Source organism: Mesocricetus auratus, unplaced genomic scaffold (assembly GCF_017639785.1).
Source record: "Mesocricetus auratus isolate SY011 unplaced genomic scaffold, BCM_Maur_2.0 Super-Scaffold_100015, whole genome shotgun sequence".
NCBI classification, from domain to species: Eukaryota; Metazoa; Chordata; class Mammalia; order Rodentia; family Cricetidae; genus Mesocricetus; species Mesocricetus auratus.
This window is the reverse complement of record NW_024429198.1, coordinates 64,861,156-64,877,645: the sequence shown is the minus strand read 5'-3', so window position 1 is coordinate 64,877,645 and position 16,490 is coordinate 64,861,156. Positions and strand designations below refer to the sequence as shown.

The 16,490-nt window shown below is 46.3% G+C and overlaps 1 protein-coding gene across 3 annotated transcripts in view; it reads left to right on the top strand.

Annotated features, from left to right (window-relative positions):
• The window catches only part of Dnajc18 (DnaJ heat shock protein family (Hsp40) member C18), a 36,708-nt gene that overhangs the window by 11,187 nt on the left and 9,031 nt on the right, over nucleotides 1-16,490 (top strand). For all 3 annotated transcript variants that reach the window (XM_005065272.4, XM_013124791.3, XM_040758101.1), the window contains 3 exons: nucleotides 8,422-8,607; nucleotides 11,907-12,016; nucleotides 13,684-13,793. In XM_005065272.4, coding sequence (XP_005065329.1) covers nucleotides 8,422-8,607; nucleotides 11,907-12,016; nucleotides 13,684-13,793 — 406 coding nt within the window. The remainder of the gene's footprint in view (nucleotides 1-8,421; nucleotides 8,608-11,906; nucleotides 12,017-13,683; nucleotides 13,794-16,490) is intronic.

Below are 16,490 nucleotides of genomic sequence, written 5' to 3'. Positions count from 1 at the left end.
TTGTTTTGTTTTACGAGACAGGGTTTCTCTGTATTGTTTTGGAGGCTGTCAGTCCAGCCTGGCCTCGAACTCACAGAGATCCGCCTGCCTCTGCCTCCCGAGTGCTGGGATTAAAGGCGTGCGCCACCACCGTCCGGCATGCTAGCAGATTTTAACAATGTCTTGCAGGCATTTTTGGCGTTCTCATAGGCCAGTTGTTTAATTATTTCTGTAGCCTGTTCCTGAGGTATGATTTTGGTTACAACATTAGTGAACCGAGAAATAAATGACTTATAAGGCTCATCCCTTTTTTGTTTTATATTAACTACCCCCTGGGAAGCAATATCTGAAGCAGGCAAATCTCTCCAAGCAGCAATAACCCAATCAGGAATTAACTGCAAATCTTTTTCGGTGTTTTTAGCTGCTGCCCAGGATCAATCCTTTGGGCTACTCCCAATAGCACAGAGACCTGTATCCTCTCCTTTCTTCCTGATGCCAGCTTCCTCTTTTTCTTCTTTCTTGTATTTTGCCTTCCATAATAAGAAGTGTCCTCCGAGTAGGCACACTTAGCCACTTGATGCCAATCCATAGGAGTTATCCAATAAGTACTGAAATTTTCCAAAAGTGGTATATAACAGTGACGTGGTACCATAACTGGCACCCGATGCCTTTGATTCTTTAATGAGCTTGTCAGGCAGTGGCCCCCATGAAGGTTTGTTATTCTCATCACTGTGTCCCTATAAATAACGGAGCCTCTGAAAAGAGGGTCTCCAGACCAGGCTGCCTCACGGGCAGTGCCAGACATGGCCAAGAGTCCTGAGCTGTGATGTTTAAGTCTCCCTCACTTTTCTTTTTCTAAGAGGAGGAGCATTTGGCTTAATATAAGGGGGGAGGCCAATCTTTATCATGATAGCTCACAGCTTCTTCTAAATCATGAGGATCCAAAGGCTCCTTGGGCGCATCCTCAGGGTCAGATTCCTCTGAACCATTATTAAACAGATCAATTCAGTCTTCATGCTTTAATAAAGGAGGCTTAGAAGGAAATTTTTTATGGTAACAGCAATCTTAGTTACTCTTCAACAAGTGAAATTCTTTCAGAAACATATGGGAGAGATATGTCTCTTCTTCTGCAGACAAGGTTTGTTTAGTAAGTCCCCACAAGGAAGGTGCTTGAATAGGCACCTTTTCAGGGCCATGTTTAGTGTACCAACATCTTTAACTTTCCTAACTTTTTCCCAAACTTCTAAGTCTAAAGTTCCATGATCTGGAAATCAAGGACTAGTCTCTTGCACACACTGTAAAAATTCTGACAAAATGTATTCCTGGACTTTAACATATTTTGTTTGTTTGTTTGTTTGTTTTTTGAGACAGGGTTTCTCTGTATTGTTTTGGAGGCTGTCCTGGAACTCACTCGGTAAACCAGACTGGCCTCGAACTCACAGAAATCCACCTGCATCTGCCTCCCGAGTGCTGGGATTAAAGGCGTGCGCCACTAACGCCCGGCTAACACCTTGCTTTTTATGAGCTTTTAAGGATATCAACACACATTTGTCTCTCAAAGGTCCCATTTTTATACTTAACTTCTCACTCTTCTTACCTAGCCTTTTGTTACATGGGAGTCTTGCAGCACCCTTGGTGAGGTCCTTCTTGCACTGGAACAGTTAGGGAGAGACCCACCCTGTCCTCAGATCCTGTGTGCAGACACTAGTTGCCAGAGTCCAGCTTCATGGTCTGAAGTGGGTTAGATGCAAGAGTGGCTGCAGAGAAATCAGACACAGGACACTTGTTAGTTTCGTTTCACAGGAGATGGACAGAGAAGAAGCGTTATCGCGGTATGGCTTGACCTATTCTGACCACCTGCATCTCCCACAAGCTGTATTTATACACAAAATCACGTCCTCATAGACTTTAGTCATTGGTTATAAAGTCTTTTCATGGTGCACAATTTTTCTAAAGTCTTCCTTGATCACATAAGCTTATCGAAGTAGAAGAAACAAGCAAACGGCAAATGTCATGAGAACAGAAATCTAACATGATAAAATCAATTCTTTTGACTCAATGTCTTTTTCCATAGAATTGGTGTTGTCAATTCTGCGGTTTCAGAAATACAGAAATAGATATCTCTATTTAAGTTTAACTAAGTTCATAGTCAGAAGTTATTCCCTACTACCTGTTATATCAAGCTTCTCTTGTATTATCCTATTAATCTACTATAATGAGCATCTGATCTTTTTACAGAATTCGAATTCCTCAATCCCTTGTTTAAGTTCTGTCTGTTATGGCTGACATAAGACCACCCTTTCCCTTGACCTCTGAAGTACCGAGCTCATTTCTTGATCCCTCCCACAATCAGAGAAGCTCTGCTCTGACAGGCCTGCTCAGGAAGCCAGGCAGTTCCCTGAGCCAGAACGTTTCCTTTTGTGTGTCTGTCATAAGCTCTTGTTTCAATATGGCCTCTATCATTATTACAATCCAATCCTGCAAAGAGTAAAAGGACATTGAGATTCCTAAAACTGCTTACTTGGCCTTCAGGAGGGTATCAAGGCTTGTCATTAATTCTATAATCAAAATCTTTTCCTTGTCCATGCTAGTTCCGTGTTTCTGAGGAAAAACATGAAAGGCTAATGATTCAGTTATAGTTTGTCAGCTTCTAGGGTTTCCCTGTTTTTCTTCTTTAATGATTTTCCCCCCAGATCCTGTGTCTCATGCTTACTAACACCATTTAAGCAATAAGTTCTATAGAAGACTCAATCTTACATAGCTGATTCTCCCAGGGAACCACCATAAGTTTTATTCTTGTTGACATCAGCTTCTATAAGAATTGTTACATTATCCTGGTTCTAGTCTTTGAGGAGGGGCCCTTAATAGCAAGGAATTCAAGCATTAAACACGTCAAAGACACAGGCAAGAGTTGTGCAGCAAATTCCTCCAAGGGCAGTGAAGGGTCAGTCCAAGTTATTTAAGCATTGGGGCTTTGTCAAGTAGCGCCTTCAGGATGCTGGGCATCACCAGAGATCCCTTGTCCTCTTCTGGGCTTCGCAGGCGCTCACACATACACACACATAAATTTAAAGAAAAAAAATTTTAAGGTGACCTTCTAGAGATCAGAATGAATGAATGAAGTTGGCATGTTCTTTGTGAGACTTAGAGGTTGGGAACCACTTTCACATGGGTCCTAGGCAGCACTTCCAAACGTCTGTGATCAGGGAACTCCTTGTCATGTTACTGACATGCTTATAAGAAAACACCATGTCGCCAGATGGTAGTGGTGTACGCCTTTAATCCCAGCACTGTGGAGGTAGAGGCAGGCGGATCTCTGTGAGTTCGAGGCCAGCCTGGTTCTACAGAGTGAGTTTCAGAACAGGGCTACACTACAGGGAGAAACTTTGTGATGAAAAAAGCAACAAAAAAATTTATTTCAAATTGTGTCTGTGTGTAGGTATAGGAGCACATGCATGTCTGGTTTCCTTGGACCCTTGGATCTGGAGTTATAGAAAGTGCTCTTAATTGCTGAGCCACCTTTTTAGCAGAAGAAATATATTCTTTTTTTTTTTTTTTTTTTTTTTTTGGTTTTTCGAGACAGGGTTTCTCTGTATTGTTTTGGAGGCTGTCGGTCCAGCCCGGCCTGGAACTCACAGAGATCCGCCTGCCTCTGCCTCCCGAGTGCTGGGATTAAAGGCGTGTGCCACCACCGCCCGGCTTAAGAAATATATTCTTAAAACATGTTTTAAGAGCCGGGCGGTGGTGGCGCACGCCTTTAATCCCAGCACTCGGGAGGCAGAGGCAGGCGGATCTCTGTGAGTTCCAGGCCGGGCTGGACCGACAGCCTCCAAAACAATACAGAGAAACCCTGTCTCGTAAAAACCAAAAAAAAAAAAAACAAAATCATGTTTTAAGCCGTACATATGAGTAAAATCTTAAGGGCTGCACCCACAGCGAAGTAATGGTTTCAAGCAAAAATCGTCAATGGATGTTAAAACCACCCAGTACATGATTGTTATTACATGGATTATCTCACAAAATACTGATTTTTAAAAAAACTTTATTCCCCAAAAATCTATTTATTATGCATACAGTATTCTGCCTACATGTATGCATGTGTGTCATAATAGAGCACCAGATCTCATTACAGAGGGTTGTGAGCCACCATGTGGTTGCTGGGAATTGAACTCAGGACCACTGGAAGAACAGTTAATGCCCTTAACCTCTGAGCCATCTCTCCAGCCCCCAAATACTGATTTTGAAAGGGAAAAACCTTATGATGGAGCAATCTGGATGTCACCCAGGGATCCAAGTTCAAATCGTAGGTCTGGAACAACTGACATCAGGTGGTGCTGTGCCTATGCTTTTAACCTGAATACAATAATAAGGAAAGCTATCAAGATACAGAACATTCTACAGGAATACTGATCTAAGCTGATCGGTGGTGGTGCACGCCTTTAGTCCTAGCACTTGGTAGGCAGAAGCAGGCAGATCTCTGAGTTAGAGGCCAGCCCAGTCTACAGAGAGTTAGTTCCAGGACAGCCAGGGCTACACAGAGAAACCCTGTCTCAAAAAAAAACAAACGAACATACAAAAAGAATACTGGTCCAATCTTAAGAAAATCAGCGTGATAACGTTTATAGAGACGGCTGAATATCAGCTTTTTGTCACCTGCTTGGGCTACTGTGCTAGGGACTGAAGCCAGTGGCGATGCCACTGACCAAAATCTCTAGCTCTTAGTGGAGGGTAACAATGTAATGCGAAGAAATTAATCAGTCGGGAAGCCCACCATGCTGCCATTCATGTGGGCAGAGGGCAGGCGCTCCAGGAAGCACAGCGTCAGCACTGTGGCATGATGGGAGAGAAAGAAGCAAGCCAATAAGTGGTGGAGAAATGGAGGGCGAGCAGCCTGCATGCTGTGAAGTGAGGCGGACCTGGAGTGGTGAGGGCAGCTCCCCTTCTCGTTCGTGGGGAACGGTGAATTACGCTGCCCATCAACTGAGCCAGCAACTTCCGGAGCCTCATCCTAGCCCAGGAAGAAGAGCAGTTATCTGCAGAATGGAGACCCACAACTGACGGGACGTGTCCTGCTGGGCTTACCTCTCATCATTGGCCCATCAGCCTTGAGACTGGGTGACTCCATGTTGAACTGCAGTTTTACCGTGCTAACCTTGGCCAGAGATTTGTTTGCTTTGGGAGCTTTGGGTTGGACAGACCCTTGAAGACGCCCAGAGGCCCCGCCCACCGCAATGCAGAGTGGGCGGGAAGAAGATACCCAGAGACCCAGCGTGTGGCCCACCTGCAGCATGAGCCACTAAGATGCGCAAGAGATGGGAGAGAAAGAACTGTTCGAGCGCTATAGAGAGAGACAGATCTGAAGATTGAAACGTAGGGAGGAACAGCCTGATGTGAGCACCTTGCGAAGCCACCCGAGACTACGGTGAAGTCCCAGCCCATGCTGCTGTTGAGGGCCATGTCTGAGTCCATGACCATGCAGCAGCAGGGGTTCGTGTCCATGGCCAAGGCCCATGCCACCAACAGAGGCCTTGTTGCTGTCCCTGGTCTGGAACCATGTTGATATCCAAGGGCTGCATAGAGTTGGCGCTGCCCCTCCCTCACTGGAGTGCATGCCTTGCACCTCACCTGGACAGCACAATGGGGCTGACCCTGTGGGTAGACATGGGTGAGCCGGCCCTGCCCCTTGCTTGCCTGTGGCATTGGGTGGGCTAGGCAGGGCAGTACTAGAGAGCACCCCCTGGTGGTGAGGACGAGGGACAGCAGGCAGGCTGACCAACCAACCCAGCAACCACCCAGACCCGGAAACAAGACTGTGAGTTGGCCCGTCCCAGCATCCACCCCGTCTGTGATCTGCTGCAGCACGTGAAGGGGCGGGCCCTGCGGATCCAAAGCTGCAGGATCTCCATGACACAACCCAACAACAGGACATCCAAGAGGAGTCCCCGTGAGGGCCCAGGATTGATAGCGTAGCAGACACCAGAGACCTCAAACTAGGCCAACGGCTCCTTGCAATGAACACTTGCAAGTAAGGATGTATGGACTAAAGGGTGTACCGTGTGACTCGCTGTGACACACTACAGCTTCCAGTCCAAGACTTTTTTTTTTAATTTAAGTTTATTTAGGTGAAGCCGGGCGTTGGTGGCGCACACCTTTAATCCCAGCACTCAGGAAGCAGAGGCGGGCGGATCTCTGTGAGTTCGAGGTCAGCCTGGTCTACAAAGTGAGTTCCAGGACAGCCTCCAAAGCTAGAGAAACCCTGTCTCAAAAAACCAAAAAAAAAAAAAAAAAAAAAAAGTTTATTTAGGTGAGGATGTTGCAAGGGCAGAGGGTAAATATAAAGGAATGGGGAGATGAATGAGATTAGGCGCACGATATGAAATCCACAAAGAATCAATAAAAGTTTTAAAAAATGAATTAATCAGGGTCTAAGCGGGATGGTTTGCACCTTTAATCCCAGCAGTGTGGAGACATAGGCAGGTAGATGTCTGTGACTTCAAGGCCAATGTGGTCTGATATATAGTGAGTTCCAGGCCACCCAAAGCTACATCGTAAGACCCTTTCTCAAAACAAAACAGTTGATCCGTCCAGGTAGAGGGCACATAGGTTATTTTTTGTAGTGTTTGTTGTTTTTACTTGTGTGCATGTTTATGGTTGTCCTTAGAGGCCAGAAGAGTGCATTGGGTCTCCTGCAGGTGGAGATACAGGCAGCTGTAAACCACTAGACCTAGATACTGGGAACCGAACACTGCTTCTGGAACAGCAGCAAGTGCTCTTCATTGCGGAGTCATCTGCCTAGCCCTGGGATTTGTTCTATTTATACAAAGCCTTTTATGTAGCACTTTTTTGTTTTGTTTTGTTTTGTTTTTTTGAGGCAGGGTTTTTCTGTGTAGCTTTGGAGTCTGTCCTGGCACTCACTCTGTAGACCAGGCTGGCCTCGAACTCACAGAGATCCATCTGCCTCTGCCTCCCGAGTGCTGGGATTAAAGGTGTGCAGCACCACTGCCCGGCTCAGCCCTTTGTTTTTATCCAAGCAGAAGGGGTTTTGCAGATTATTTCACTTAGGAGATTGTTTTTTACTTCAATTTAATAATACTGTAATCCTGTAGGTTGTTTGAATAAACTGTTACTCTTAGGTAAAATCAGAACACTGGTGTGTGTGTGTGTGTGTGAGGGGGGGGGAATCCTGAGCCTCATGTGGTAAACATGCTCCTTATCTCCGAACCATAGCTCCATCCCTATAGTTCATTTTTCTTTTTGAGATGTGGTTTCTCTATGTAGCCTTGACTGTCACTTTGTAGACCAGGCTGGCCTCGACCTTGCAGAGATCAACTGCTTCTGTCTCCTAAATGCTGGGATTAAAGATGAGCACCACCACCATCTGGCTGAACACATTTCTTTTAAATTTTTGTTTGTGTGTATGTGTGTGCTTATTTGTCTGTGTGTGCACTGTGTGTGTGTGTGTGTGTGTGTGTGTGTGTGTGTGTGTGTGTGTGTGTACAGACCAGAACAGGGTCAAAACCCTAGAAACTGGAGTTACAGGCAGTTGTGAGTCACCCATTGTGGTACTGAGACCCCTGGGTTCTCTACCAGAGCAGCCAGTGCTCCTAAGCTCTGGGCCATCTCCCCAGCCCCCCAAATTCCATTTTTGAGTGTTAGGAGAATTAGGCATTTCTCCAACATGTCTGAAATTACTGGCAGCCTGAGCTAGGTATAGGGTCCCAACATTAGGACAGCTGGGATGACTGGGGAACTCTTGGTTAGGAGTTAATGTTTGCTTCAGTAGCAGTTCCTAGTTGCTGGATTCTACTGTTGTTTCTGTCTTACCAAGATTACAAACAATCTCTGGGGCAAGTCATTCAGGGGAACTTTGTAGGCCTAAGTACCTCTCTTTGGAGTTCTGTGAAGCACTGACTCCAGGCCTCTTGCTGCTGCTGTTGATGATGGTGGTGGTGGTAATGATGATAGTGATGATGATGATGATGATGATGGTGGTGGTGGTGGTGGTGGTTGTGATGATGGTGTTGATAATTATGATGATGATGGTGGCAGTGATGATAGTGATGATGGTGGTGATGATGGTGATGATGTTGGTGATAGTGATGATGATGTTGGTGATGATGATGGTAATGATGGTGATGATGATGGTGACAGTGATGATAGTGATGATGATGGTGATGGTGATGATGATGATGGTAATGATGATGATGTTGGTACTGATGATGGTAATGATGGTGATGGTGATGATGATGATGATGGTAGTGATGGTGATGATGATGATGTTGGTGATGATGATGATGGTAGTGATGGTGATGATGATGATGATGATGGTAGTGATGATGATGATGTTGGTGATGATGAAAGTGGTGATGGTGATGATGGCTCAGTGGTCACCCCCAACCACAACTAAGGATGAGCTCATGTGGTGCTTCTTGTTGGTTGCAGCAATAGGAAATGCCTTTGCGGTCCTGAGCAATCCTGACAAGAGACTGCGCTATGATGAGTATGGAGATGAGCAGGTGACTTTCACTGCTCCCCGAGCCAGATCTTACCATTATTACAGGGATTTTGAAGCTGACATCTCTCCAGAAGAACTATTCAATGTCTTCTTTGGAGGACATTTTCCTTCAGGTTAGTTTCTTCCTTTTCTTTTTCTTTTTTCTTTTTTTCTTTTTTCTTTTTTCTTTTTTTTTTTTTGAGTTTTGCCTGCATGTCTGTCTGTGCACCTAAGTGTGGCTGGTCAGAAGAAACAGCAAGAATTTGGAGTGAGCTGAGTGGAAGTTTGATGAAATCTCTAGCCTCCAGCTATGCAAAATTTTGACCATCATCAAAATTCTGAAAAACGGGGCTGATAATTCAGAGTTTCTATGAAATAATATAACTATATATTGCAGCACAAATTCTAGACAAGACAGAGCCTGAGTGCCCTGGCTGGTTTTGAACCCTTGTGTAGCCCAAACTTGCTGTCCTCTTCTCTCAGCCTTGCAAGCAGCTATGACTGTAGTCTACGCTCCCAGGCCTGGCTCAAGGACTAAGGCATGCCACAAAATACCTTTTATTAACGTCATTATGACAGAATTGCAAAGAAAAGTTAGACGTCCCCCTACGACAAATAATCTTTGGGAAAAGAGGGGACCATGGAGAGGGGGGACAAGATGACATAAAGGAGGGAAGTGAGCATGGTCTAAGAATGTGAGATGCTCGAGGCCAGGCTGGACCAAAAGCCTCCAAAACAATGCAGAGAAACCCTGTCTTGTAAAACTAAAAAAAAAAAAAAAAAATGTGAGATGCCTGTATAAACATATAACATGGGGGCTAGTGAGATGATTCAGCAGGTAAAGGCTCTTCCCACCCAGCTGGAAGACTTGAGTTTGATCTCTGGGACCCAGTGTGGTAAGAAAGAAACAGTACCTGAAAGTTGTCCTTTGACCTCCATACATGTGCTTTGTATGCATTTATACATGTACACACATGGGCATGTACACACACACAAACACAATCTAAAATAAATAATGTAACATTTTCAAAAGTTCTGCCGGGGTAGTGGGGGGGGTACATGATTTTAATCCCAGCACTTGGGAGTCAGAGGCAGGCAAGATCTCTGTGAGTTCAAGGCCAACCCACAAAGATCTGCCTGCCGATGCCTTGACTGCTGGGATTAAAGGTGTGTGGATCCACGCGCAGCAACATAAAATAGGTCTTTCAACGTTTCACAAAAACACATAAACTTGGGGTTGGAGAGATGGCTTAGCAGTTAAGAGTACTTGTCCATGCAGAGCGTTAAGCCGGAAATCCTGAAGAGACTGACTGATGCGAGTTAGCAGACAGCTGCAGCACTAATAATAGCAGAGAGGAAGAGACCACTCGCTAGAGAAGGGGGTTTATATTGCTGCCAGGCAGGAGGGCGGGGCTTGGGGGAACTCCAAACCTGCCTAGCTACAGCCTTGGGATTGGCTCAAGCCCTCCAAAACTGCATGGTTATAGCCTTGGGATTGGCTCAAATCCTGGAGTTGGTCACATGTTTCTGATTGGTGCCTCCATGCTAAGGGGCAAGCCCTGCCTTGCTGACTGGAAGAGGCTGCCCCTGCTGAAGTCAGGGGGACATGGGGACACCGCTGGCCCGGGGTTACTACTTCCCTAGGCTTAAGATCTGTGGGCATCATGCCACCAGACTAGAGGGTAGTACTTCCCCAAACTGAGGTCCTGTTTTGCGGTTGTGCCTCTAGACTAGCGGTCACGACCCTAGTTCCCTAAACCAGAAAGTTCACACCCCCTCGGCTGAAGGTTACTACTTTATTGCTCAGGGATTGGTCAGTTTTCCCTGCTCGGGGATTGGCTGGTTTTGTGGCAGGCGCAGAGATGGCTACGGTTTCAGGGCTAAACTCTGTTTCTATGGTTCTTTTTAGTTTTTAGGCTCTAATTTCAGAGCCTGCGCAAATTCTAATCTAGGGGCCAGTGTGTTCTTTTTTTGGCACTAGTTTTGGAGTTAGGGTGTTTTTTCCCCTGGCTCTAGGCTTAGGGATAAAGAGTCTCTTTCTCTGGCTCGGGTCCCAAATCGTGGGTGTGTTTCTTTTACTCGGTTGGGGCTTGGGGCCTAACCATTAAGGGTCTGTGTAGGGACTGTGGATCAGGGATTTTCTGTGGCCTGGTTCTCTTAAGAGGGCCTGGGTTTTATTTCCAACACACACACACACACACACACACACACACACACACACGCATGCGTGCACACACATGTATGCATGCATGCACATACACAGGCATGCACGAACGCATGCACACACACACACACACAGACACACACACACACATTGCATCACAGGTGCGGACATGACCTAGAGTAGTATTATGTCTGAGGTCGGGACCGTGCTCAGTCTCTTGGTTCCAGTCGGGTCACAGAAAGCAGCCTGGGTGGATCCTTGAAGCGGAACCTGCGGCGGTCATCTGTTTCCTATGTAAGTGCCTTCTCCCCAGATAAAATTATATTAACCTATACTGAGCCTAGTCCAGTGAATCCTGATCCACGTGTCCACACCTACACATATACATAAAAATAAATCTTTTTAAAACTCACAGTAAAACCGTTTTCTTTACAGTCAATATGTGCAACAAAACAGAAAAAAAGCCAGAATTTGAGAAAATTCAATGCCAAGAAAATAAGTTCATTTTTTGTGTTGCGAGGGATACAGCCAGAGCCTCCAACATGCTAGGCATGTATCCCATGCTAAGCTATACCCCAGCTATAAATTGAATTTTCCTTTCAAGACAGGGTTTTTCCGTGTAACAGCCCCAGCTGTCCTGGAACTCACTATGTAGACCAAACTCAAACTCAGAGATCTTCCTACCTCTACCTCCCTAGTGCTGGGATTAAAGGCCTGTAGCACTACTGCCTAGCTATAAATTTAATTTTATAAGTGACTATTAAAGATGCTAGTGACTGGGCTGGAGAGATGACTCAGCTGTTAAAAATCACTGACTGCTCTTCCAGACATCCTGGGTTCAATTCCCAGCACCCACATGGCAACTCACACCTGTCTCTAACTCCAAGATCTGACATCCTCACGCAGACATACACGCAGGCAAAAAAGCCAATGCATATAAAGAAAAAAGAGATGTTAGTGACTAATAGTAGACACAGAAGCAGACATAAGTGTGTCAGATGGGACTCATGACCAAAGTGCTGTCCTCGGGCCTTTTGGAGTTTTCTCCCATAAACTTGCAAAGTACTGGTCCTCGAAGTCAAAGAGCCCTGCCCACGCCATGCCCAGCTGGGCCCCTTGGCTCACTCGCTGCTGTCTCTTTCTGCTGGCTCAGGTAAGCAGATGCCCGGTCTTTAGCCTCCTGGGGGAAGACTTTGAAAAGGACCAAAAAGGAATTGCCATCTCATAACCATTCTCTCTCTCTCCCCCTCTCTAATGTCTGTTTTCCAGGAAATATTCACATGTTCTCAAATGTGACAGATGACAGTCACTATTATCGCAGGCGGAACCGCTATGAGAGGACACAGACACACAAGAGAGAGGAGGAGGACAAACCTCAGGTGTGTGTGCACCCGAGATCACACATGACCACAGTGAGTCTGTGTGCACCCGAGATCATACACGTGACCACACTGAGTCTGTGTGCACCCGAGATCACACATGACCACAGTGAGTCTGTGTGCACCCGAGATCACACATGACCACAGTGAGCCTGTGTGCACCCGAGATCACACATGACCACAGTGAGTCTGTGTGCACCTGAGATCATACACGTGACCACAGCGAGTCTGTGTGCACCCGAGATCACACATGACCACAGCGAGCCTGTGTGTACCCGAGATCACACACGTGACCACAGCGAGCCTGTGTGCACCCGAGATCACACACGTGACCATAGTCTGTGTGCACCCGAGATCACACGTGGCCACAGCGAGCCTGCTCCTCCTCCTGTGGGGGTAAGACACCTGCTCATGTGTGGCTGTATCAAGCCTGCTCCTGTGGTATATAATCAGTTCTAGAAGTGCAATTGAGCTGTGTTGGTAAAATGTACTTTAAGCAATGATAGAAGAGCTGGAGAAGTGACCCTAATGGGCCAGAATGTTGATAATCCTCCACCCCTGATCCCTTTTTTGTGTTTTCCTAGGGTCCCAGTTTTCCTGTAAGGCTGTCCTCTCTCTCTCTCTCTCTCTCTCTCTCTCTCTCTCTCTCTCTCTCTCTCTCTCTCTCTCTGTCTCTGTCTCTGTCTCTCTCTTTCTTCCTCTCTTCCTTCCTTCCTTCCTCCTTCTTTCCTTCCCTCCTTTCTTTTTTAAGTTCTTTATGTTTCTGACAAGTTCTCTCTATGTAGCTTTTGCTGGCCTGGAGCTCACTATGTAGACCAGGCTAGCCTGGAACTCACAGAGATCCGCCTGCCTCTTCCTAAAGTCATGTGCTATGTCCAACTTCTGGGGCTGTCTTAATTGAACTTTTCTTTACTACACAAAATAAGAGTCCTGGCAGGGTGATGGTGGCGCAAACCTTTAATCCCAGCACTCGGGAGGCAGAGGCAGGCAGATCTCTGTGAGTTCTAGGCCAGCCTGGTCTACAGAGCGAGTGCCAGGATACGCTCCAAAGTTACACAGAGAAACCCTGTCTTAGAAAAAAAAAAGAAAGAAAGAAAAGAAAAGAAGAATCCCTTTCTAAATATCCAGAACTAAAAGGGCGGGAAGTAAGAAATCGGGGTCTCACGGGAAGCTCCAAAGGCAGCCTTGCAGGGAGCCGACTCAGGTCGTCAGGCTGGGTAGCTCGTGACTTCTGAGCTGTCGTGTACATATTCAGAAACAAACAGTACTATGCCTGCGACTGGTTCACAGCCCCGAGAGAATGTGCTCTCCTCCCTGATGAAGGAGAGTGATGAGCCCAGACCCCACGTTGTCGAGAGAGGATGCGGTCGTCTGACACAGCTGGATGTCATCGGTCTGGGACAGCTGTGGCTTAACACTAGCCACTGCTGCAGCCCCATCTGTGTGTGGCAGGGTTACCTAGAGTTGCAAGGGGCAGCGGGATTACTGACAGTCCAGGCTGGGGGGTGGGGGACTCCTTTAGCCTCTCGGCAGGGAGAACACAAGCTGTTTGGTTCTAAGCTGACACCCAGCCCTTTTGGCCTTGTGGACGTTCTGTGAGTGCGTTGATCATCTTCGTTTCCTCTGGGACGTCTGTTCTCAGACAACCTCACTGTTTTCTTCCACAGACTCCGTATTCCGCATTCGTTCAGCTGCTTCCAGTTCTGGTGATCGTGATTATTTCTGTCATTACTCAGCTGCTGGCTGCTAACCCCCCATACAGTCTATTCTATAAATCGTAAGTGAATATTTCTAATTTTTCCTTTGTAACCGTCTGAAGGATGAAAGGCTTGGCGGAGCTGTGGTGGCACACACCTTTAATCCCAGCTCGAGGTAGGCAGAGGCAGGTGGATCCCTGTGAGTTCCAGCCAGAGCATGAGAGAGAGAGAGAGAGAGAGAGAGAGAGAGAGAGAGAGAGAGAGAGAGAGAGAGAGAGAGAGAGAGAGAGAGAGAGAGAGGATGAAAGACTTAAGGTTTTGCTGATTCATGCTGCTATTTCATTTCACCTTCCACTGTAGAAAATGCTGATCTTATGTTTTAAGGAATAGCCATTCAAAGTTTCTTTAGTGTTTTCTATGGAGGTACTAAATTACGTACTTGAAAACAACTAAACTAAACCAAAAGGAACAGCAACAGCCAAGCAGGAATAATGTACTCAGTGAGCAGCAGCTGCCTAGCTATGCCTCAGGAGAGGGATTGTTTTGTTACATAGTGACACCCTCTGGTCAACCGCAAAATAGTCATGATTGGTGTGGAAGGACCAGAGGAATCGTTTGAGATTCATAATAAATCTTTCTCAGGATGGTGAAATAAGGAAGAAGTTCAATAAAGGCAGAAAGGGTGGCTCATACCCGCAACCCAGCATTAAAGAGGCAGGGACAAAGGATTGCCATGGTTCCAGGCCAGCCTGAGCTACAGTGAGAGGAAGAGAGAGATGGAATGGGGAGGAGCGGGAAGGAGAGAGGAAGAAAAGGGAAGTGAGGAGGGCAGGTTGTGATGAGTGGGTTTGGAGCGGCAGACAGTGACTAGGACTAGTGTTGGTTTTTTTCTTCTGTGTTTCTAATTGAAAGGAAGGGTTAGAGAGATGACTCAGGGCGGCACTAGCTGTTCTTTCGGAAGACCCAGGTTTAATTCCCAGCACTTACGTGGCGGCTCACTTCAGTTCCAGGGGATCTGATGCCCTCTTCTGGCCTCTGCAGTCACCGTATGTGCAGAAGGTTCACAGATATTCAAGCAGCCAAAATACACATAAAATTAAGATTAATAAAAATTACAAGGAGGAATGGAGCACACCGTTAATCCCAGCGCTCAGAGGCAGGGGAATCTCTGAGTTCAGGACCATCCTGGTCTACAGAGTGAGTTTCAGGACAGCCAGAGCTATTATGCAGAGAAACTCTGTCTTGAAGAAAAAAGAATACAAGAAGGGATTTGTTATTAAAGGACATAGATTCAAACTATGCTATTTTGTTTCTTTGCTTTTACCGAGGACAAAATTTGTTATGCTTGTTGAGGCATGTAGGTTATATATAAATACAGATTAGGACTCTTTTTTTTAATTTCCCACTTATTCAATTGCTTTGGTCAAAGTTTTGTCCCTTAAGTGCAGCCTCAAGAGCATCAGCTGGCAACACATGTAGACCTCTTAGAAAAGTAAACCTCAAGCTGGACATGGTGGCGCACCCTTTTAATCCCAGCACCTCAGAGTCAGAAGCAGGTGGAGCTCTGTAAATTCCAGGTCAGCCTGTCTACACAGTGAGTTCCAAGACCAGAAGACAGAAGAGAGAAAGAGAAATAAACTTCAGTTTGTTTGTTTTTTTGTTTTTGTTTTGTTTTTTGAGAATCTCTCACTGTGTAGTCTAGCTGGCCTCGGATTCACAGCGATCTTCCTGCCTCAGTCTCCCAAAGCAGAGATTTGAGGTGTGTGGCCAGGCCTGGTTCTAGTCTCTTTCCTTTAGTTTACTTTCTTTCTTGGGAATAGCTCTTGCTATGTAGCTCAGGCTGGTCTCAGATGTCTGGTTCTCTTGCTCCCAGCTCCTGAGTGCTAGGCTAAGAGATGTGAACACCAGAGCTACGTGCTAGGGCGACATGCATGTGTAAACCGCTACATCTGTCTTTTTGTTTCTTTTTTTTAAGTATTTGTTTGTTTTTATGCATAGGTGACTGTGAGGCCAGTAAGATGGCTTAGCACGGTTGCAGTTCTTGCTGCTGAGCCTGATGGGCCTGAGGTTGATCCCCAGGACCCATATGGTAGAGAGAATGGAGTCTCTCAAGTTCTCCTCTAACTTCCAGACATATGCTAGGCTCTGCACTCACATATGTACAAAACAAATGAATAAGGCTGGGCACGGTGGCACACCGCTTTAAATCCCTGAGCTTGGGAAGCAGAGGTAGACCTATCTCCACATGTTCAAGGCCAGCCTGGTCTGCATAGCAAGTTCCAGTTCAGCCAGGGACATAAAGTGAGACCATATCTCAAAAAATGTGGGTGGGGGGAATCCTAGTGTCTGTGTGGTCAAAGGACAGCTTTTGGGAGCTGGTTTATGCCTTCTGCCTCCCTAAGGCAGGTCTCCCTGTTTCTGCCACTGTTTCATACTCCAGCTAAGCTGGACTCTGGGCTTCCAGACAACTCTCTTTGTCTGCTTCCCACCTTGCTGGAGAAGTGCCAAGATTACAGTGCATGCCCTTTATCTGGCTTTTTACATGGGTTCTGGCTGTAACTGAGGTCCATAGGCTCACATGGCTATAACCTTTGCCTGCTGAGCCATTTGCCCGCTGCCACACACACATCCTGAGTTATTCTGTTTGAGACGCGGTCTCGAGTAGCCAAGACTAGACTTGAACTACATCCATGTAGCCGAGGATAGCCTTGAACTTCTGATCCTCTTGCCTCTTTCTCTCAAATGCAGGAATTACAGGGGTGTGCCACTATTCCTCG